General features: G+C 53.0%; 1 protein-coding gene and 1 long non-coding RNA gene across 2 annotated transcripts; both read right to left on the bottom strand.

The window, feature by feature from the left end:
* Positions 1-526: 526 nt before the first annotated feature.
* NFKBIE (NFKB inhibitor epsilon) lies at positions 527-13,978 on the bottom strand. The gene is made up of 6 exons (XM_066546561.1): positions 13,593-13,978; positions 3,252-3,354; positions 2,132-2,363; positions 1,871-1,959; positions 1,344-1,592; positions 527-1,024 (listed from the first exon to the last, which is right to left on the bottom strand). The coding sequence occupies exons 1-6, from the start codon at positions 13,961-13,963 to the stop codon at positions 959-961; spliced, it is 1,110 nt and encodes a 369-aa protein (XP_066402658.1). The 5' UTR covers positions 13,964-13,978; the 3' UTR covers positions 527-958.
* A 987-nt stretch (positions 13,979-14,965) lies between these two features.
* On the bottom strand, positions 14,966-23,182 carry LOC136554539 (uncharacterized). The gene is made up of 3 exons (XR_010783348.1): positions 22,980-23,182; positions 18,675-18,748; positions 14,966-15,625 (listed from the first exon to the last, which is right to left on the bottom strand). It is a non-coding gene; the product is annotated as an uncharacterized lncRNA (long non-coding RNA).
* Positions 23,183-23,195: the final 13 nt, after the last annotated feature.

Raw genomic sequence — 23,195 nt, 5'->3', positions numbered from 1 at the left:
GGGAAGGGTGGTGAGCTGAACAACAGAAGGGATGGGAAGATAATGCTGCCACCTCTTCCACTTTCAGCCTGGGAGGATCTAAAACCCAGGGAAAACCCATACCCTAAGTTTTTTAACCCCCTTCCAAGGTAGGAGAGGAGGCAGGATCTTCCTGTCCTCTGTGAGAGAGGAAACGACAACACAGTAAAGCAGCAAGGCGTAAGGAACAATGGCAGAAGCAGGGATCCACAACCTGGTCTTCAGCATCTCCTGTGCTCTTTCTCCAGGCCTGCAGGCAGATATTTGGCAAGACAGCATGGGAATAGAGCACCTTGCTGGGATCCCCAGCCTCCCCCGAGCACTAGAAAGGCTCTGCAAGAGGGGAAGGCCCCTGTGCTCCCACTCACCCTCTGCGGTGTGAAGGACTGAGGGAGCAGGCAGACTGGGGAAAGCCCTGTAGCCCTCGTGTCCCCAAGCCCCCGCGGTGATGCACAGCCTCCTGTGACACTGTGGGGTGTGCGGGGGTTAGATCACATGAGACTGCTGGTGCCCACAGCAACAACAAACATTTATTAGAGTGAGTGTTGACTCTCCTCACCCCACACTTATTCTGATGGTGCCAGACAATGCTCTGTCCTGCCTACAGTGTGAGAATGAGTCCTCTCCTGCTCCTTCCCTGTGTATGCTGGAGATCCCCACAAGTCAGACCCATGGCAGGGAGGAGAAATTCAGTCCTGCTGCAGTGCACAGATTCTAAAAGAAGAGCCTCCCCTGTGTAGTGCTCATAATGCCACCTTCTTCCATCTGGGAAGGCAGCCTGAGGCAAACAAAACTTTTCCAAAGAGGGGAGGGGCAGTGGGATAAGTCTCCCAAATTGTCTCTGCTCCCACTGAAACGCAGGCAGGTAAGATCCTAGTGGGCAGCAGGGCAGCAGCACAGAGGAAGGAGGCAGCCCAATGGGCCAAAGGAGTCCATCTGCTCATTCAGAGCACACAACAGGCTTCCCTGAGATCTTCAGGTCATCGAAGGGCAGCAAGGCAAGGAGCTGCAAAGACCAAGGGTATGGACATGTAAGCATCCAGGGCTGTGTCTCCACCAAGCTGGGGTAGGGGCCCAAATCTTCCCCCCACCCAGTCCTCCAGCCTCCCACATCCCCAGGGAAGTGCCAAGAAGCCCTATCTAGGCTTTTCCTCGGGCTCAAGGCAAAAGGCAGTTATCCCACACATCACAGAGCCAATGCTTACAACATATAGGGAAGGATAGGAACAGCTAGAAACTCCTCCTAGGAGAGTCCCTCTATCATCCAACTCCTGCAGCCCCTAACACACTTGCAGAGCCACAGGCTTCCTCCCACAGAGACTCACATCATCATTGCCATCAGCCAGGTCCTGAGCTGTCTCATTCTCCATGTTCCTCAGCAGGGTGTCAGCCCCGGAGTGTGAGAGGATGGCGGCGATGGCAGCATCCCTGCGGCCCACGGCCAGGTGGAGTGGAGTGCACCCGTTGTACATCTGGGCATCCACGTAGGCCCCGTGGCGCAGCAGGAACTGCACAGCCCTACGGTTGTGGCACTCCACAGCCAGGTGCAACGGGGTCTTCCCGCTCGTGCCCTCCTGCAACCCACAGATCACAAGGGTGTGGGTGGGGGGTCCCCTCAGATGGGCCCTGCAGCACCCACCCACACCCCCTTGACTGGGTGCAGAGGGCAGTCCCCACCCTGATTGCTGTCACATTACCCAACAACCTTCTCAAGGACCTTTACTCTCTGCTCCCTCAAAATTCAGTGCTCCCAAGCCTCACAGCAGTGCCTGCCCCAGGGCTGAAGGGAGTGCCCAAAGGAAAGACCCACCATCCCAGCCTTTACAAAACATCACACCATGCCCAGTCTTACCTGGACATCAATGTTGGCACCACTCTCCAGCAGCAGAGACATCATAGGGATGTTCCCTTTCAAGGTACTGATGTGCAGACACGCCAAACCTGTGATGGGGAGGCAGAAGAGAGAGCCACAGTCAGCCCAGACCACCCTGGGCCACACCAATCCCAGCCGCATTCCCATTCTGCTGTCCTCCTGGATCCCCGCATACACATCTCATGGTCTCTGCCCTAATCTGGTCACCAGCTTTGCCACCGTGCTGCCCCCAGGTCTCACCTTGCCAGTTCTGGAGCTGCAGGTCCTGGTGGTGCCCACGGGGCTGAGCTGTGCCATCCGGCGTGGCTGTGCCCTTCAGCAGCTGCTGGGCACACTGCAGGTGCTGCTGCTCGCAGGCCAAGTGCAGCGGGGTGTTGCCATTACGGTCCTGCAGCCCGGGGTTCACTCCCTTGTGGATCAGCGCCTGGATCACGCTGGGCTGCTCCAGGTACACAGCCAGGTGGAGCGGGGTCTGGAGAGAAATTAGAGAGGGGAGAGATGTCACCCAAGGGGTCCTCAGCTGGGTAATAAGTGATATAGACTTCATGATTTATAGAAGGTTGTTTTTTTTTTATTTATTAAGAAACCCATGCTTTTATAGACAGTTATGATAGAGCTGGACCTACCTGGTCCTCTAATTAAAATACTATCGCTATTGGTTAATTAAGAAACTGCCCTTTGGTAAACAAATCTCTATAACACATTCAACATGTTCACAATACTAGGTGTAGTAAGTTAAGATAAGAATTGTTTCTCATTCTTTTCTCTGATCTTCTCACATCCTTTCCCAGAACGATGCCTGGGAAAGTTGTGTTTCTCTCTGTGGCCAGAGAGCTGTTGCCACAGGGGAGGATGCCCTTAGGACAGGAGGTATGCTGAGCCCCACCAGTCTCCAGGAGCCAGCCTGGCAGCCAGAGCTGACTGCCACGCAGGATGCCCCCATCCCTGTGGTGACATTACATGTGGCTGGCACTGTGGCTGGCACTGGTGGGGTCACACATCTTGCTGCTCCCCTGCACCTCAGCTCACGGATCACCCATGGAGACATCTCATTCTCCCAAGTTATCTACCCTGCCACATTCAAGCCATGCTTCTTCCATGGCTGTCTGCAATGTCCTGGGGCCTTGCAAAGAAACTCTTCACCCCACAGTGCTGGGAGCTGTCACACTTCTCTCTCAGGGTACCTCCACCTCCCTTATTCCCCTCCCTGCAAAGAGGCTGCACACATGGGACCTTCACCATGCTCTGGGGGAAGCAGGTGTGGGCTCCTGGGGAAGGGACAGATGGATTGAGCAGCTATCCAGGGAACAGCCTGTGGCATTTCTCTTCCTCCCATCTTCTGCCTATCACAACAGCATACCTGGAAAAGATCATTTTGGATCTCCAGCACCTCCCTGGGTAGCTGAGCGATGCAGCAGAGTGCTACAGCTGGGACACAGTGGATAATGGCCAGATGAAGCAACCTAGAGAGGGTTAATGGTTACAGGAGAGAAAAAAAAGAGAAATAAGTCCCGAGTGCCATGCTCAGGAGCAGAGATCCTTCCCTGCTGCATGAAGGAATAATCTCCCCGCTTCCTCCAGTCTCCTTCCCTCCAGCTTGGAGGTACTCCATCTTGCCCTCTCCCTGGGGAAGCTCAGCAGAGGGCCAAGGCAGGAACATGGTCTGAGGCTCCACATGTCAGTCCTTCACTCTGATCCCCACGGGGAACAGACCCTCCTGTCCCTGCTAAGCAACACAGGGTCCTCCCTCAGACCTCACAGCATGTGTAGAGTTTCAATCTGGCACTGCCCAAAGCCAGGACTCCAAGCCTTTGGTGGTGGTCCAAAGAGCCTGGGATGTCTTTCCCAGAGTCCAGGAGCTGGGTTTGGTGGCTGTGGAGAGAGGTCTGGGCTCTGGCAGCTACCCGGGGAATTCCAGTTCCCTCCTGCCAGCTGCACACTGTACTTCTGCTTTCCCCTCCACAAAGGCAAACAGCCAAAGCTGGGCAGGAGCCCAGGGCTGGTCCAAGATCACCTGCATGGCACAGTCCATATGGCAGGCGATTTGCCAGTCCCACACTGATTTCCTCTTCTCTCCCCCACATCCTTCCCTTTCAGCACTGCCATGGCAGGGCTGGCACGCAGCCTGCCAGCACAGAGGGACACCAGAGATGCAGCTGTCAGAGCTTGGCGGCAAGCAGGGAGCTCTGGTCCCCAGGACTGTGGTCTCCAGAGCTATAGGGTGGCCAGGCACCCGAGTCCCCCAGCCCAAGGACAGGTCTGATTTCCAGACAGCCCCTGCACAGTCAGAAAAGAAGCGAGAGCAGAACAGAGGCAGCGCTGAGAGGGAATTTCCAGCCTCCCCTGCCCCCCCCGCACTGTAGGGCCCATCCTCCCACCAGAGGGCAGCCCCCACAGGCCAAACCTGGCCATTGTGGTCAGCAGGCAGCATCTCCCACTCTGCACAGCACGGCAGGCATGAGCTCAGCTCCTGACCCTCACCACTGCACTAGAGGCCCTGGGTGGCCTCTGTCTCTGGAAGGAACCAGCTCCAAACTAAAGGCTGGGCTCTGCCACCCATGATGCTTTGATAGAGACTGACAGGCCCAAGAGATGGAGGGTGAGAGCTGTGCCAGCCCTGGCAAGACACCCCACTCTCCAGACAGCCCAGCTTTGGGATGCCACCTGCAATGTGGGCATGGAGAGCATCCCTTCACAGGCAGGAGAACAGCACCTGGCCCTAAAGAACTGCAGACAAGAAGTGGGGCTGGGGCTGTCTTTTTGCCAGTTGCACTGGGACATGAATGTGCTGAGAAGCTCAGAGGCCAGTCCCCAAGAATGTCTTTTAGTGATCTCCTCCCAAGTCCTGCTTGAAGATCAGGCCAGCATCTGGGACCCCAGGCATCTTCAGCTGAAACCTGATTTGGAGGCAAAATACATTCTACAGTTTCTAAAGGCCAGTTCCTCTCCACCTGCTGCCAGGGACAGGCTGTGCCCAACAGGAGAGGCTTTGTCCCCGGGGAAGCCCCAGGTTATGCTGCAGCAGGGAATTCCCCGCTGGAAGGGGAGGCCACCCATACTTGCTTGCCTCTGCACAGCCATGGGGTGCCCCCTCACTGCCAGCACTCCCAGGGCAGGGGAAGGGGCTGCAAGCAGGGACCATGGGCCACCCTCCATGGACCATGAGGTAGAGCACAGCCAAGGGGCCCACCCCAGGAACAAGGCAACCAGCCGTAAGGACAGCGCTCCCCTCATCAGGCTTTTACTGACCTAGCTTAGGTATGATCTGAGCAGGGAGGTTCCCTGCTTGGTTTGGCATCAGTCCCTGTGGTAGCACCTCAGCTGAGGTGTCCTTTGCACACTTGCAGGGACAGCCCCTGTTTCTCCAAACCTGCTCCCAGGCACCACGTCCGGGAAGAGGCTGCAGGATCTGCCTTCTTCAGGTACAGCTGAGTTAAGACTGCTCAAATAAGGGGCTTTCCACAGCAATTCAGCTTGAACTTTAAACCGCTGGTGCTTTCGCTTTCCAGAGCCTCGCTGGGCTCCCAGGGGAGAGAGCAGCGCTCATGCTTGTGTCCCACGGCAGACAGCCCTGGTGCCCCAGGAATCCCCCGGGCCCCTCTGTCACTACCCACGCCACACTGCACTGTCATGTGGGGACAAGCGGGGCGGTCACCCGGGGGAGATGGAAACCCCCGAGCAGCCTCTGCCACTGCCAGCACCTCACTTGTCTGGCTTGGCTGCCTTTGCAGCTCAACAAGACTCAGGGCTGGGCTGACCTTGAGCTAGTTTGGGCATCCCTGCTGCAGAGGCAACAGGGGTGACCATTCCCCTGGGCAGAGCTCCGGCTTTCACCTCCAGCTGGGATGTGCCTGCTTTGAAGGATTGCTTTCCCCCTCCCCCTTCCTTCTCCACCCGGATGCAGCCTCCTCCTGGGCTTTCATTTCTGCATTCGTTCCCGCCTTTCCTCATTATCAGCCCTCAGCTTCCTGAAATGGCTGCAAGAACCTGAGCTTCTTGGGGGAATCATCACAAGGCCAGTGGGCTGGGAGGAGCTCACCATGAGCACATGTGCACTGAGGCATTCTGTGCCACCGGCAGTGCTGCCAGCCAGGAACTGGGATTGTGTCCTCACTCAGGAAACCTCTTACACCCAGGAGACCCGAGGGGCAGGCATCGTGCCAATCTCCACTTTTTTCCACCTGTCTCTGTGTCACAGCAGCCGCGTGGTCCAGCTGCTGATGGGCTGCTGTGTGCTGGCACATGGTGTGCCAGAGCCAGGGCATGGCAATGGAGAGACCCACTCACTGCCAGAACCTCTCCGTGCCCAGCCACAGCAGCGTGCCCTTGCCAAACAAGCCCTCCACCCTGCCATACTCAGATCCTTGCTCATCCCGGGCTGCCTGCACATCTCCCCCCTGCTTTCCTCCACTTGCCTGCCCCCTCCCTCCCATGCTCTTGCCTGCAGTGCTCCTGGCTGCAGCCACAGGGGTGGGTGTCCAGCAGAACTGTCAGAAAGGGCAACAGGGAGTTTTGAAAAGGGCACAGGATGGAGGAGCTGTGAGCAAGGGAAACACAGCAGGAGCACAGACTGCTGGGTTCATTCTCAGCTTTTCCACTTGCTCACCAACTCTGTCCTGGCATAAGGGGACTCAACACTCTGAATCACAAAGGCACAGGACATCCCCGGCACAAAGTGATCTACCCCTGCAGCAGAGAGGCTGGGGCTATCCCTGGGGATATCCCAGGGAAATGAAATTGCCATGCCCAAAGTGATCCTAGCTTAGGCACAGGAAAGTATCTATTTCCACAGTGCTGTCCATCTCCAACTTCTGAGTGACCTTAAGTGTCCAGTAGGAAAAGTTTCCACACATGAGGACTGGAGGCAGGAGAACAGCGTAAGGAGTGACACCCAGCTCTGTCAAACAAGCAGAACAGATGAAGTCTCACCAGTTCTCTGGCTATCCTTTTCCATCTCTCTAGAAAAGGAGCTGACCATGCAGATCCCTCCATCTGTAGAGCAAGACACCTTGTCCACAAAATAGCCTCACCCTTCACCATATCACCCCAGAAGCACCTTAATCAGGAGATCCAGCATTCAACTGAATTTGCTTTGAAAAGTTCTTTCCCTCTCTAGATAAGGTCCCTGCCTGCAGCAGGAACAGCTCATTCCCAGCTCCTTGTTTTGGCTGAGTGGAGCAGTAGATCATGCAAACAATTCACACAGGAGAAACTTGTTCAGGGGAGGAAATGGCCCAGCAGCAATAGAAAAGAGAAAAGGGAGGAGGAAAAGAGCAGGGGAATTCCATGCTTACCCTACTCTCCTGTTCCAGCCCTGTAACCTGCACTGCTAACCGCTTCCTCAGCCACCAGCATGAACCTCTGCCAGTGGCTTAGCAAGCACAGCTCATCCTGCCCTGGAGCCCTGAACCAGCCCAGCCTGGCTCCCTTCCTTCCTCCCCACATACCAGTGCAATGCTGCCCTGCACCATAGAGCTGCTCCAGCTGCCCTCTGGCAGCTCCAAGTGAGCAGTGGATCTCAGCTGCCTTATCCCATCTTCTGTGTTCCTGCCCTGCAGGTTTCATCACCCCTTCCCTGGGAAAGGCAATCCTTGAATTTGAGTGGAGGGGGGTTTGGGATGGGACTGGAGGGAGCTTGCAGCTAGAGGGATGCAAAGCCCTTTCAGCCACGTTGGATTCAGCATTCCTAATCTCAAGTCTGGGCAGCAGCTGCTTCCCAGCCTGCTGATCCTAGGGCCAGTGAGAGAACTGGCAGGTGAGCAGAGGAGACAGTCTCACCTTTCCTGGGGTGCTCTGCAGAGGGTCTGGTCTGAGTGCTTGAGGATGAGGGAAGCTGGAGGCTGACTGGCAGGAGAGGCAGAAGGGCTGTGGGCACCCTGTTTTTCGGTGAGGTAGGGACAAGAAGGTACCCTGACCTCACAACCTCTAGATTCTGCACCCACACATTTGAGAGTTTTGCTCCATTTCTGAGCAGATGGTGGCTCTGGGATTGCAGAAGCACTACACATCAGATGCATGTGGGCTGTTCCCTGCAAAACAAGGGGCCTGTCTGACACTACTATCTAGGCACAGATGGGCCAAGCCAGAAAACAGGTCAGCCCATCCAAGCAGGGGCCAGTCACCATCAGAGAAGCATGATGAACAACTTCAATAAAAGCAGCAAACATCCCAAAAAGTCCATTGACTGTGGACAGTCCGTTTCAAACAGAGCAAACTCACACCTGACTCCTTGGGAGGCAAATACATTCTACAGTTTCTGTACACAAAGAGCTATCTTGAGGTCAGAAGAGCCTCTTACAAGAGAAAAGTGCCTGGACTTTGACAGAGCCTGTACAACACACCCTAGCAATCATTTACAACCCCACAGATATCCTCACTGTCTCAGGATTTTCTTTTAATGAGGCACGAGCTCTGGGTCTAAGATGCCTCAGGGCCCCCCTTCAGCTCTGGATGTGCCCCAGTCAGAGGGGCTTCCCAGCTCTGTGACACGGAGAGCATCCCACGCAGCCCACTGATAGGCACGCAGCAACCACCCTCACAGCTCACAGCCCACATGCTCTTCCTACAGTCATGGCTGACTCCTCATTCTTCACATTATACTAAAAAAACCCAGACTCAAGCCAATAAAAAATAACAAATTTTGTGTTTAATTAGCTGAGCTCAACCCTGTCCCAGCAGCAGTCAAGCCTGCTTGCAGAGTGCAAGGACCTGAAGCCCTCTGCACCTTGCCTGATCTGTTACAGCCAGGCTTCTGCATCCCAGGACACGGAAATTTCCAGCCGTTCTTTCCTTTCCTCTGTGCTGAAGTTCCCTGTGTTTGTCCCCAGCTCTGAGACAAACCTAGGCAGGTGGAAAGTTTGAAGAAACTTCCTCCAGGCCAGGCTGAAGTCATCCAAACAGGGAAAAAAACCTCTTGCATGCAGGAGCTCAGAAGGCTGCCAGGACTTACCCACTTTACGCCAAGGCTGTATGTGTGTGACCCCTGCAGCAGCCAGAAACTTCTGGGGCATTCCAAAGCAATTTGTGCAGAGCTGCCTGGCCTTGCTTAGAGGGACACCAAGCTCTCCTGTTTACCAAACTCCTGAGCACACACAGAGGAAGAGCTGAGAGTTCAGGGACAGGGAGCTGGACACAGGAAAACCTCCCTCCTGGCAGACCCGTGTTAGGGCTCACTTTCTCTAATGCCCCACAACTGGCAACATGTTAGGGAATAACTTGGGATGGACTTGAATCCTGGCAGTCAAGCAAGGTTTCTGAAGACCCTCTGGTAAAACCAAGAGCATCTCCACTTGTCATTAACTATGACCATCCCACTGCTGGGCAGCTGGCAACAGTCCAGCAAAGCAGGGGGACTCCCAGCCTGACCAGCAACAAGGTGTGCTCCCTGCATCTGACTTCTTTAATCCTTCTCCTAAAACTGCGTCTCTCCACTCCTCTGTTTCTTTTTCCTTCCCTCCCTTTCTTTTATCTTTGATGTCACACTCTGAGCACTCCCTCAGGTGCACAGGGGTTTTGCAACACCTTTGTACAGCAGGGCAAGCAGTGAGAAAGCAGCCAAACTGGAGCAGACAACCTGAATGGGAACAACCTCTATTCCCCTGATCAGGGAAAATCTCCAGCCCAAGACCACATGACTGGAGAGGGTTATGATTGGCACATGGCAATGAATGGTTAGAAGTGGCTCTTGGCCCCTTGAAGATGAGCCTCATGCTCAGTGACAGCCCGTGCAGGCAAGGGAGGCCCCTTCACTACCATCATGTGAAGAGTTCAGAACATCAGCTCCCACGGGGCCCTGATTTTACTCGATTAACTGTCCCCAAGCCCTCGTTACGGCATTTCAGCCCACGAGTCACTGGCACGTGATTTCTTATCAGCAGATGGGGCACCACTTGTCTCTGGTGGAAGGAGGAAGTCAGGCTTCCTCTGCTCCCCTCCCTCCCTGAAACACACACCCAACCAAAACCACGCAGTCCCATTTTCCATCTCAAGGAGGCCTAGGTCTTCCTTCTGTGATCGAGCTGGGGTCCCTCAACCTTCACCCCTGCAGAGGTGCTGCACTGCTTTGCATACAGAGCCCCATGCAGAAGACAGTCACTCTCCTGCAGAGGCACAGTCCCCAGCCTCTCCATCACCACGACATCACCACGACACACGTACAATGGTAGAAAGCTGTGTGCGGCCCAAGGACCAGCAAGGGCAGGAAGGAAAACATGTTTTTAAGTTTAAGATAGACTATACAGTCCTAGAGAGAGGAAACTGTGCTTAACTTCACACTCTCATGAATCAACTCTACCTCTCCAGAGCTGGCAGAGGCTGACAACAGCCCAAGGAAAGAGGGAGGTTTTCTCTTGTGCTGGAACAAAAACGGGTGATCCCTTCATACCCCATTTCACCTCCAAGGAGCTGGTCCCACACTCATCCTTTTCCCAGGACAGTGGAATTGTGCATCTGCCAGGTGAGGTTGGGAAGGACTTGGTTTCCTCAGTGAATCCTCACAAAGGTTGAGGTGGTCTGGAGGCTGGGGCACAACAATAAATCTGCCTGCAGTCCCCTCAGAGGCAGCCAGGCCCACAGCTGGAAAGCCCCTCTCTTCACTTCCACACAGAGCAGTCCCATCAGGACCCAAGTCAGCAGAAAAGGAGTTTGTTTTCATGGAAGAGACAGATACTTGGAGTTGTAGGTCACAAGGAAAAGATGGATGTTTGGAGGAGACCATTTGAGTGCACAGGGTTTGTTCTCCACCTGCCCACACGATAAGCAGGATACAGATCACTGCCCAAAGTGCACCTACCATCTTCTGCTTGCAACCCCACTCCTCATGCTTGACTTCTCCTGCCCTCACAGCTGAGCCACACTCTTCTTGGGAACCAATGTGCCTTATTACTGCAGCTCTGACTTCCCTGAGGCAGAGGGGCTGCCAGTGGCACGAGGGAGCCATGAAGAGGATGACATTTGGGCAAATAATTCTTGGAAGGCAGCACCCACGCATTTCACTGACCATTATATCCCCGTCCTTCCTGTCAGCCAATTTCCTTCCTGCCAAAGTGAGACTCCTTCTAACTTTGGGCACAAGGAGAGACAGCTTTAGCCCCATTGCTTCATCCTGCTGGCTCTGACGCTCCTCTGCTGCGGAGGCAGGCAGGGAGGGAGGTATCCAAGCAGGATCCTGCTGACACTCCAACCGCCCAAGCATTGCTCTTCACCTCTGCCTCCACCTCCTGTTTTTACTCCACAAGTGCCAGGCTGACAAACAGAGGCACACCTTGAGATGGCACAGTGGGTAAGTCTGAGGGAGCTATGGACAGTGAGGATTTTCCTTAGATGTAGAGGCAAGACTTTTGCCAACTCCCTTTGTGCAAGCCCAGTGCTCCTCTCAGCTCAGTACCAGCAAGGGCATCTGGGGAAACAGGAACTATTTAGGCAAAACAACCCCTGGACTTTTTTTATTTTCAAAATTACAATTACAGGAAAGTGTAGTTGCCCAAGTCTTCTGAAATATAATGATAGTATGATTTTAATTCTCTGCCTGGAGCTGTTTTGTGGCAGACATTTAAAAAAAGGCACACAGGGAAATATGCTGCTGACAGAGATGAAAAGAAGAAATGAAGATGGGTTTGTCTGGCTGGATGAAAGGGATGTAGCCTGTGGCCATCTGATCCCTTCTCTCTGGGGACATTCTGTCACTGGATGACCAATTGCACCATAGATTTTAGCATTACTATCAACCCTGACTTGTTTTCACATACAAAACCGGTGGCAGTTCAGTGAGTTCCTGGGTGCTCACAGTCCCCATCTGCATCGACCTGAGTGGTGGATGTTCAGCACTTCTAAATATAAATGCCACCTACCTCTGCCGCAGGGTCAGGAGGAGAGACAAGAATAGCGGAGGCACAAATCCACAGCCTCACCACTCTAACCAAAAGAATAGTTTTTTTTTCCCAGCAGTGGAAGTAGATCCCAGGAAAGCCTGTCTCCTCTGTGGACATGGTGAGCCCAGAGCTGTACAACCAGCAGACCTACAGCTCCCTCCCTCCGTCTTAACAGATTTCCTGTTCTGAAATGCACTGTGAGGGAGAGAAAACAGAAGAGCAAAGGCAACCTCTGAGAGCCTCTCCTGCCTACAGTAACCAAGGCACCACTGATTAATGTTTTCCTAGTTAATAAGATGTTTGCATTAGGTCTCTCCAAGCAAGTCTGACAGGCAAAGGGCTTCAAGCACCAAACAAGACAGCCTCAAGCACTAAAAGCATCTCCAAGCAGCTGCATCCATAGGGCTCACTAATGAAACCGTAAGCGAGGAGCCCTGGGCACACCATGACAGACAAACCTGGGGGGAAGTGGTACTTCCACACCTCCGATTAAAAGACGCCTGGATCTCTTCATGGGCACCTTGGCTCTAGTGTTACAGCTGGGAAAACTGGCAAAGCTCCCCCATTCTGAGGAGCCACAGAACCAGCCTGTAGATAGGACAGGACTAGAAAGCCTGTCTGGGGAGTGTGGGAGGCTGGGTTTAGTGTAACTTTGCTTGCCATGAGACTTCCAGCCAATCCTCAGAACAGATCCCAGAGTCAGCATTAATGAACTAATTAGCAGATGCACAGATTCCTTCCTAACAGGGAAGTAAACACTCAGGCTGTCGCCCAGCTCATCTTCAGCTTCAATCCAGATGTGCTGTGCCAGGCAAGGACAGAGCTTTCTTGCTGCTCTCACTACTGCTTGATCATATCAGTGCCTCTAAGTTTCTCTTCCTCTTGCACCATTACTCAGTATTAAACTCTAGCCTGGTTTTGGGGCAAAGCTTCGCCCTCAGCTGTGAGAACACTTCGCTTATGCTCTGTGTGTACACTCATGACGAAAACCTTCCATCGAGGGAATGTACAACAGGAAAAAATGCTGTGATTAGCTGAAGGTAATTACCAGAAGCCAAACCAAATAACTCTGGCGTGATGCCTCTGCCCTTGAGAGGGCTTTACGGATGTGGGAAGCCCCCCTCGTTAAGAGAAACACTTGTCTCTGTCACAGAAGCTCAGGAGGGCAGCCCCACATCGGGATGTGCGTCACAACTCTGCCAAAACCCGCGGCTCTGCGGGTAAATTGGCAAAGCAAGGCGATTCCCACCTGAGAACAAATAGTTCTTGGGTTGCTCGGTTGAGCAGCGTCTAACACAGCCATCGCAAGGTCTTGCCTTGCACGGCTAATCTTGTTTCAGGACTTGCTTACGTGCCCTCGCACGCAGCCAAGCCCTCCCCATTGTGGAGGAAACGTTGCATTCTCTGGGGAAGAGGCAGTGGGGGAGGCTTGATTTGCTCTCCCCTTTCTTCTAGTTGCTAGCAGCCCCACGGCAAGTGGAGCTGGGCTTCTATGGTGGGTCCATTCTGGGGTGCCTCTCTTCCTGCTCACTCCGCTGGACCTGGCTCAGATACCTCTCAGGGTGGCTCACACACCTCAGGCTGGTGACAGGGGTCACCCACCCAAACCAGGATGCCAAGCATCCACGCACAGCAAGGCAAGGCGGGAGGCTCTTAGGACAGGGGCCGGGGGAGACCTCAACAACACGGCTGAGCGGATGCTCCTCGGGGGAGGGCTGGAGACCGCGGCAAACACAGCCTGGCTTATCTCTAGGCTCCGGCTCCCCGCCGCTGCCAGGGGAGCAGCCCGGGGCCGGGGGACAATGGCTCGCAGCTCCCCGGGGGTCACTCACGTGTCTCCGTCCTCCGAAAGGTAGGTGAGGGCGTCCAGCTGCTGCCGGCTGAGCCCCTCGGGCCGAGGCGGCGGCTCCTCGGGGCGGTCCCCCGGAGCCCCCGGCAGCCCGGGCAGAGCCTCAGGCAAAGCCTCGGGCAGAGCCTCGGGCAGAGCCTCGGGCAGGGCGCCGGAGCCGTAGCTGGAATCCAGCCGCTCCTCGGCGGCGGCGGCCTCGGCGAGGGTCTCCTCGGGGGCGGCAGGGGGGCCCTCGGGCGCGGCGGGGGTCTCCCTGCCGCCCGGCAGCGAGCGCAGCGACTCGATACCCGAGTCGCACTGCCCGTCCTCGCCCTCCCAGCCCGCCGCTTCCTTGCCGCCCGCCGCCCGCGCCATGGCTCAGCGCCCGCCGTCCGCCCGGCCCGGCCCGGGTCCCGATCCCGGCCCCGCTGCCGGGGGGCTCATGGCCGGAAAGCCGGAGAGCGGCGGCCGGCGCAGGGTCTAAGGCGCCACAGCTCCGCCTCCGCCACCGCCTCCTGCCCCTGGCCGCACTGAGTCAGCCGCGCCCGACCCGCCCGCCCGGGATTCCCCCGCCGCGCCCCGCCCCGGCACAACCAGGGGCTGCTGCTCCCGCCCTCTTGTCTGGGGGAGCGCACGGGCACCGAGAGGGAGGAGGGACGGCGGCCACGGCAGCGGGGCCGGCATCCGGGGTGCGCGGGCCAGGGAGGCGGCAGCGCTGCGCTGCCCTGGGCCGGGCGGTGCCCGCCGGTCTGTCCTCGGCCTGCCTCCCCCTGCCCGGCTGGTTCGGGTTCTTTAAATAGCAGGCAGGTCTGCCAGGGCAGGGAGCGGGACCTTGTCCAAGCAGGCGGTGTGTGGGTGAGGATGCTGCAGCCTGTGCAGGTGCTGGGTGAAGCCGCAGGCTCCGTGGGAAACAATATGGTGGATGTCACTTGCAGCAGAGGTGCAAACAAGGCGTTCGCCTTTCCCCTGTGCGTACATCAAACTGTTCCACCCACCGAGACACCTTCTCATCTGTTCTGCCTTCACAGGGAAAGCCAGGACGTCACTGTAGCTGGCTGCACAAGCCTCTGGGTCCAGCCACTTGTCACCACCACTCTGTGGGACAAAGAGGAATCCTTTCAAAGCCCAGAGTGGCAATCAGGGCTCACACAAGAGCAGCCAAGACATAGAGATCAAAGCTGGGAATAGAAGGTCGAATGAAGGCCCAGCTCACTGCCTGTGAATGATTGACCAGACTGCATTTCAGTACTCTCTTCCCAATGCCAAAACTCCTATGGATCTGCATAGATGTCATGTAATTACTTTCCAGTGTCCCAAGCAGTGGGCTTTCCTCAAAAGACAAACTAGATAGCTCTGAGCACAGCTGACACTTGAAAATCAGTTTCACGTTTTGCTTTTATTACTTGAGAGGACTTTCTGTCTCTGCAGGATGCCCATTCTTCCAGTTCATCTGAGCAGGATGGGAACAATCTCCTGCAAGGAAGCTTACCTGGGAAGAGCTTGGTGATGGATACTGGATGGACTCACAGGGACCACATACAGAGTGACAAATATTTCCCTATCCCACACTGCAGCTGTTGCTTTGGGTTTGTAGGAAGAAAGGTTTGGGGTGTGAGGGCGGCAGCAGGGAGACAGATAAGTCTCTTTGGGTGTCAATGACTTCCAGTCACAAGTTTTCTTGCCATGCTCAGGATCTGTTTCAGTGTCTCCAGTTGTGTCTCTGGCACTGTGTCACTGCAAGATTACAATTACTGAGGGAAAGGAGCTTCTCCCACGTCTGTCAGCTCTGTTCAGTGCAGGATGGGGATCTGGGCCATATATCCATGTCACTTCCTCTCACACCCTGGTGGTGGCTTGCATCCCAGCTCCACCTGTAGCTGTTGTTCCTGATCCTCACGCAGAATTGCTATTCTTTCAGCTTGCCATACCCAACTACTACTGGGTTATCCACCAGTTGCCTTCTTAAATGCCTTTGCTTTTTTCTCTAGTAACATACTAGATGCAGCTCCATCATGGAATGGTTCCTTGTACACTTTCCTGTGGATAAAGTGATCAAATCAACACAAATTTCTGTGGTGATACACAGAGATTTAATTTTTCTGTCAGCTAGTTGCAGCTTATCTTTGCATCAGGCATCAGTCACACCTTGATTATATTGTGATGTGCTGTTCCAGTTGGGAAACAGGTGTGGATCCTGATTCCAGGACTAGCACATGTCCAGGAACAGTTCAGCCAAAGCACAGAACCTGGAGTAGTAAGCCCTGAACCAGCTCTAGCAAAGAGGCAATTCAAGACCCACCACCAGGGACTCCACAGTCCAGTCCCTTGCAAGCTGTCTACACCTTTGGCTAGCAAGTAGCCCCTGGAAGTGGCCTTCCTCTGCTGCTGATGTGAATTTATCTGGAGGTTGTGATCTTGCAGCTTCCTTGAAGTGAGCCTTGAACTCTTTTAGCTGGCCAGTGCTGTGGCAGGGCTGTGTTGCCATGGTCAGCTGCAGCTGAGTGGGGAGACCAAATGTGCCCCGTTGCCATCAGCTGTGCCCCCCAGGCATCCATGGCCAGCCACCCTCTGCTCTGACCTTTGAACTGCACCCACTAGCCCCCAGCTCAGGCACCATCTCCTGCCACCCCTCCTGTGACTGGGTGTGCTTCTATTAACCTTTCAGACAATTTTACTGGAAAGTCTGAAAGAGGAACTTGGCCACTTTGCCCCATTATTTGCCTTCTGTTACTCATTCTCTGAGGGTTGGGCTCCCTTTCATGCTGTCTTCCTAACAGAGAACTTTTCTGTCTGGCTGTGCAAGTTTTGGACTTCTATTATTTTCAGAGGCTTTAAATACAGAGAGATACACATATGCATAAATATCTATATATAATGTATTGAAGGCAATGGTAGAGGGATTAAAAATAATTTAATTAATATAATAATATTAATATAATACGAGGCAAATCTCGATGTTCTGATTTATTTTTGAAGATTTTAAAAAACGAAGCTCTGGTTCTTGGGTCTCTCCAGTCCCCTTTAATATGTGTCACTTAAAATGGTTAAAATTGCGGGGAAAATCTAAAGAGGAAGGGATCTATTCCCACTAGAGGTCAGTGCCAGCACACGCTGTTCAAGGCAGCAGTGCTTTCCCACCACACCGCGCTGCGAGGAGCATCAGGTCAGAACATGGACATGGGAAGCAATCCCTAGGCTACCCAGACCCCCGGGTATTGTCCCTGATAATGTCATGTCCCCAAGCACAGCCCTCTGACTGACTAAATTAAACGAAGGCCTGGCCTGGCACCAGCATCTTCTCTGTTCTTTGAGCTGTTAACTGGGTAAAATAAGTGAAATGCAGCTGAGAGAGATGGAGAAAGGCAAATTATACCCAGTCTGTGTCTGAGCTGAGAAAATATAATGGCCCTTTAATTACTGGCTGTGGTCCTGTCATTTGTAAGCAACATGGGTTACCTGAAATTGTGAGGAGCAGTTATTGCCACAATAATTCACACCAGGCAACATGACTGGTGCTACCTTACCCCCATGCAGACTGTCCACTGCACAGCTTTCATCCCACATGAGCACTGAGCTGCCTCATTCCCTGGGGATGCAGCCCTTTCTCTCATCCTCAGAATCAGAAATGCTGAGTCCATAAGAAAGGTGCTAGATCCCCATTTGAGGAAGCTCCTTCTGCATTCTCCCCACCAGAGATGTTGCTGGCACCCCAAGTAACAACCTGGACCTCTGTCTGGAGCTCCAGCTCCAGCTCAGAGAGCTCAGCCTGTGAGCTGGGCATTCAAGGGAAGCAGAAGCCCTGGAAGAGTGATGAAAGGTGCAGGAAAGACAACAGACTCTCTGCTCTGACTGTGGTTTCACATATCTGACAGCAAATCAGTTCTGTAGTGCACCAAACTGGGTCACTTCACTTTCTGCCCCAATAAAGGAAAGGAGGAACATGACTTTTCGAGATTCTTTGCCCAGAAGCAAGGCCAAGCTTTCCAACAGAGCAATGCAATGCAGGTCCTCCTGGGGTACCCATTTTCTGGGGTAGTCAGCCCAGAAAGCAGTGGCTGCCCTCTCCTGGTAAGTCTGGCTGAAGTCACAGGGTTGCTTTGAATCGCTCCAGAGATGCTGCTCTGGGCATCTGCTTGCTATTTTAATATGGGATTATTTCCAGCCAGAATTTTTCTCCTTGTAGTCTATTGGATGCCTCTCATACTTCCATTGTGCACTCCTGGAATGTATGGGAGCCATCGTGCCATAGTGGTGACACAACCCAGAGCAGATCAGGTTTGTCCACATGTGGTAGGTGGTCGGCAAGTTGCCCAGCAAACACCCTTCCTGAGAAGATTCCCACTGTTGCTCTGAGTCCCAGTGAACAGGGAAGTTTCTACCTCCTTCTGTTGTTCACTGTGTGTATGATGTGTAGGAAGCAGGACAAGAGGATTAGTTAATCCCTTAAATGGGGATCACACCTAACTCACTCCACTCTCAGCATTCACTTCCACAAACAGAAAGTGATTGGTATACAGATGCACTAAAAATCCTCAACCTTACAAAGTGAATGAACAAAACCCCGTGATATTTTAACAAAACTTCATTCTAAATGATATCACTCTTGTGTAATTGCTGTCAGCCTGGTGGCTGCTGCAGCAACGCTCTCTGCTTGCATCTGGGCAAATGCATGGCTGATAGAACTTGCTATGTATTTATGTGTGTGTGTGCTCAGAGCTCTCCCAAAGGAGATGGCAGATGTGGTTATGAATGGGGAGGGAGTGGCAGATGGTCTTGGAGAACTGATAATAAAGCCATGCTTAAATAGATGGTGAAACTGTGCCCTAGGTGAGAAATCTTGTCACCTGGGGCTCTCTTTATAGCTAGTGATGAGACAGACTCACTTCAGAGGGTGGCTCTGATAACTTCTGTCTGGCCACATCACTCTAATGAAGAATGCTCCTCTCTCCCCATGGAATAGCTGTGGAAGACAGTGCTCCATCGCCGGGCTATCATTTATTCATGACTCTCTAAGTACAGTTCATCTGGCAGAGACTACCCAAGACAAAACAAAAACCTCAACCCACCCAAGCGTCCCTCAGCTCACCTTGCCAGAGAGCACAGGACAGATGCTGCCAGTGCTGCTCCTGGGCTTCAGCATTGCTGCACTGGACCTGATGGCTGGTAGAAGGGAGGATGGGTTAACTTTCATTTTTGAATTCATTCTGCTTGAGCTGCTTTCTGCACCACCTCAGCCCCTCACTGCAGCCTTGCATCCCCACTAGCCCAGTCCTTGTCTCCTAGCAGTGCTGCGAGTGGCTAGGTATTACTCAGGCAAGCTCAGCTCTGCTCTCAGGAGAGTTAAACCTCCCAGCTGCCAGACTCAATTAGGACTTGTGTCTCTCCACACTTGCATCAGAGTGAGTTGGGAACAGGCCTGGTGGAGCCACACTACTGAAAACAAGTGAGAACCCCGAGCAGGGGCAGGGAGAGAGGAGTGAGCAGGGTGGCAGGGAGGGGACGTGGGGGTGAGTGAGCTGTTTGAAATATTCAGATGCTGAGCAGGAGCAGGTGGCCATCCCATTGGACAGAGCAGTTCTGACACCATGAAAAAGTGATGACCGAGTCTGTGTTGCCCAGGTGATGGGGCACACAGAAAGTAGGATTGCAGCCATCCCCCAGGATCTTGGCCAGACCGACAGACCTGGCCTGTACAGTGAGCCCTAAGCATGTAGTGGATTTTAGCCCCTTCCCTCGAACAGCAACTTCCCTGCCGGCCAGGTCCATGGGGAGAGCTTGGTGGGACAGGGATGCTTCTCCAGGTCAGGGTACGTCAACTCCAACCCTTCAGTGTGGGGAAGGCAAACTGCAACAGAAACCTATTTTCTGCTTTTAGGGAGGTGACTCCTGGGACTAGAGATAGACTAAATTCCCTGAGCCATTAGTTTCCGTGGTTTATTCCTTTCTGGGGGTGATGGGCCAAAAATTTAAGTGAGAACAAAGCATTTGGCAAGGGAGGATTTGGCTCAGTTTCCAGGCACTCGGGGCGGTTGCCGCTGCTCTGGAGTTATATCGGACAAAATGTCCTGAGGACTGTCAAACAGCATCTGGGCAGTGCTGAATCCGCTTTTCATTTCTAGGGGGGATGTGAGGGAGGGCCCTGGGTATCCTGCTGGGCTACTGCAGAGAGGAAAGTGATTTAACCTGACCCAGAAACCTCTGTGGAGCCTCACAAAAGCTGTGATGATGACAAAATAGATTCTCATGAGGCTGGATGGAAAACAAACAAACTGGATACAGGCAGCCTGTTGGAAAAGAAAGGATCAGAGCGGGGATCAAAGACTTTTCAATGACAGCAATTCTATTCAGTGAAATGTGCCCCAGAGCAGCAGCTACAAACCCACTTACTTTGTGAGGTTTGAGATTTTGAGTGTTTGGAGACTGCAGTCATGATGTGTACCCCTGCTAGTGATGCTAAACAGAAATGAGCTCTCCAGTCACCAATTAATGACCCCTGGGGTTTCCTTCCCACAATAAAAAAGCACACCTGAATCTCCTCCCAGCAGACATGAATCCTGAGTGCAGCAGATGAAAACACAACTAATGGCACTAAGATTTTCCTTGAGGAAAAATCTTGCAGAGGTATATGGCACTCAGACAGTCAACACCACTGACCAGCAGTGGCAAAGGGATGTTGTTAACTGGAGCAAGAGGCGCATTCCTTTACCCACACTCCCCTTGTTGCATTAATAAGGAGTAATTTAATTGGAGTGACACATTCTGGAAGGCTCAGGCAGCCAGCACAAAGTATCCTTGAAATTTCTAAATTGAATAGGCATTAATTTCTGAGCATAGAAAATCCTGCATCCTAACACGAGGGGATTCTCTACCACGCATCTTCTTAAGAGACAAAAAGCAGCACACCGCTAGGAATCACTGATTGCTTTGGAACAAAAGACTGGATCTTGATCACACTTGGTCTATTGGAAAAAATAAAGCTAAACACAGTGATATATATATCTATATGGTGCTGTGAAATCCATTTTTATATTCAGGCTACAAATACCAGCACAAGGATAGGTTATCTATGACCATCTGTTTTAAAATGCAGCCTCCATCAAATTTTTTTCTAGAAATTGAATGCAAATTTGCTGCATGGGTAAGAACTAATAATATATTTAAGCAGGAGCTAAAGGCTATTTTCTGTACCAGAGACAGAAGAGTGAGACCTTTTGCGGTTTGATGCATTATGGAAAGTGAACGAATCCTGCTAATATGATGTCATGCTTTATGCTTGCTTGGAACAGATATGAATGTCTCTGCAGGGTGGCAGATACAGGGTTTCTGGAGAACAAACCTATTGGTAAGGGCACCACCTCTACTTCAGTTGCTGTGTCTTCTTAAAAGCCTCCCTGCTTCTTTCAACCATTTTGTCACATCAGAAATGCCTCCATCCCAGAAATATCCCACTCTCCAACATGATTTTCCACTAGACCATCCTGAAACCTACAGGAATAACTGTAGGTTTTTGTCTGTTGCCCCCAGGAACAGAAGGGTTGAGTGGATCAGGCAGTGTGTTGTAATTACAGCTTCTGGGTCCTCCCTGTGATCATGACACAGAACACAGTCTTGGATGCTGTCCATCCTGCTTTAGTTTCTGAAAGGCCTAAGCATCATATATAGTCTTATTTCTCCCATTCCTGGGAGTCCTGTGCCCTTTGTTGCACATTTTCAGCCATGCCTTTGGGTACCTGCCCGAGGGTCTAAATCTGCCACGTGTCTCTGTTTTCCTCAGAAAGTGGCTGAGAACTTATACAACTCCAGTTCAGACAAAGCAGGGCACACAACCTCTTTTGTACCACCTCATCTCAAAAATAGCACAGCTGGTGATGTGCTTGACAGCGTTGTCTCCAAGATATGCTGCCAGGACCAGTATCAAAGATGCCTGACACAAAAAACTCTACCTCTGGCTCACTAGTAGCCTCCAATTCCACCAGTGTAGGATAAATTGCACTGTGGGTAGCTCCATAAGGGTGGCAGCAGCCTGCTTCCCAAGGGTTAGTCCTAGCGGATAAAAAGCCCAGGATGGGCAACATCAAAGGAAGCTCCTTGAGTCTGTGAAACTCCTTGCCACAGAATCCACGAAGCATCTACAAGTCCGAAATCAAAACAAATTCAAAAGTAAATGGACAAATTCCTTGGAGAAAAAGACACTATGGGCTATTAAATGCAAAGGCATAACCTTGTATCACCTCTCCCCCCTCTTCACCCTTCTGCTTTGCTCTTTTTGTGTGATATTCACATATTTGAGATAAAGCCAGTACTGTTCCTGGAGGGAGATCATCCCTCAGGCACTTTTTGGTCTAGCTGAGGTCACATCCTATAAAAAGCAGAAATGCATATAGGAATGCAAATTATTTTCAACTGTCTGCTAGTGTGCATGGAATAACATGCTGCTACAGGAACTGTGGCAGCTCTGGCCTTGTGCCTCTTTGCCTTGCTCTGCCATGACACACATCCATGGGTGAGCTCTCCTCGGAGCATGGGATCCATCACGTGAGGGTGGGTCTAAAACCCTCAAGAGCCAAAGTCTGCCGGGATGATTGGGCAGGGGGTGTCTGAGCGGTAAGCAGTGAAATTCCAAGCAGGCTGCTCCTGCTTGCTGCTGTTCCCATGGAAACAGGGGAAAGGCGAGAGGAAACACATCCCCAGCCTCTTTTGAAGATGAGCTCCTTCAGCAGCACCCCCGGCCATCACATCTATTCCCATAAGAAGCAGGGGTTGGCAACTCCCCTCGGATGCATCTCCTTGAATGAGACCATCAGGCCTACACACTGTTCCTTCCTCATCCCAGGCAACAGCAGACAAGGCCATGCCGATCATCCCATTGCCAAGGCTGAGCCTCAGAGCTCAGAAAAAGAGAAGAAGTTTCCAGCAAATTCTGCAGCTTATGCTTCTCCCCAGTTTGGATCTGGGGAAGCACCTACAGAGACACCCGATTTCCTGACTATGAAGGAAGCTGGGCTGTACCTACAATGTCCAGATCTTGACAAGTACAGACCCTTCCCAAACTCTGTTTGTGTCCCCGTGTGAGTTTAGGCTGAGGGTCTGAAGAGACTTTTCCACTCATCTCTGTAACTAAGAATGTTAGCTCTGTGGAGATATAAACTGCAGTTGGCTCTGCAATAGCTAGCTGAGAACCTTTGGGCCCGGTGCAGATCACAGTAGGGAAGATCCTGCCCAACCTAAGGTTTTTCCGTGAGTGTCAGCATCAACACTGACGGTCAGCACTACCCCACTACGCCGACCAGCTGGGGTACCCACAGATTAGAAAAGCAGACGGGGCACATGTAAAGTGCTCCCGGTTCTCCCGCTTCATCCCGAGGGAAGGAAAACCCACGGGACCCCTCACCTCTCCATCAGCTGGCCAGCTGGGACCGAAGACAGCCTGACGACCCTCGGCGCGGCTGAGAGCAGGAGCTTTCCCCGACAGCGCCGGGCGGCAGCTTCGCTCCCGGTGGGGCTCGGGAGGGGCTTCTGCACCGGGCTCTCTCCCTCTCCGCTGCCGGCCGGCGCCTCAAGGTCACCCGCCGCTCCTCTCGGGCGGGCGCGGATCCCGCCGTGCCCC

This window comes from Molothrus aeneus, chromosome 3 (genome assembly GCF_037042795.1).
Source record: "Molothrus aeneus isolate 106 chromosome 3, BPBGC_Maene_1.0, whole genome shotgun sequence".
NCBI lineage: Eukaryota > Metazoa > Chordata > Aves > Passeriformes > Icteridae > Molothrus > Molothrus aeneus.
Note: the sequence above shows the minus strand (reverse complement) of the source record. Positions and strands in the feature narration are given on the sequence as shown.

Excerpts from the sequence above, each read along its gene's own strand:
- NFKBIE (XM_066546561.1), bottom strand. The coding sequence starts at position 13,963 with ATGGCGCGGGCGGCGGGCGGCAAGGAAGCGGCGGGCTGGGAGGGCGAG. Across the intron at positions 2,364-3,251 it reads TCCAAAATGATCTTTTCCAG|ACCCCGCTCCACCTGGCTGT; the intron begins GTATGCTGTTGT and ends ATTTCTCTCCAG. Across the intron at positions 1,025-1,343 it reads TGGCTGATGGCAATGATGAT|CTCCTTGCCTTGCTGCCCTT; the intron begins GTGAGTCTCTGT and ends TGGTCTTTGCAG.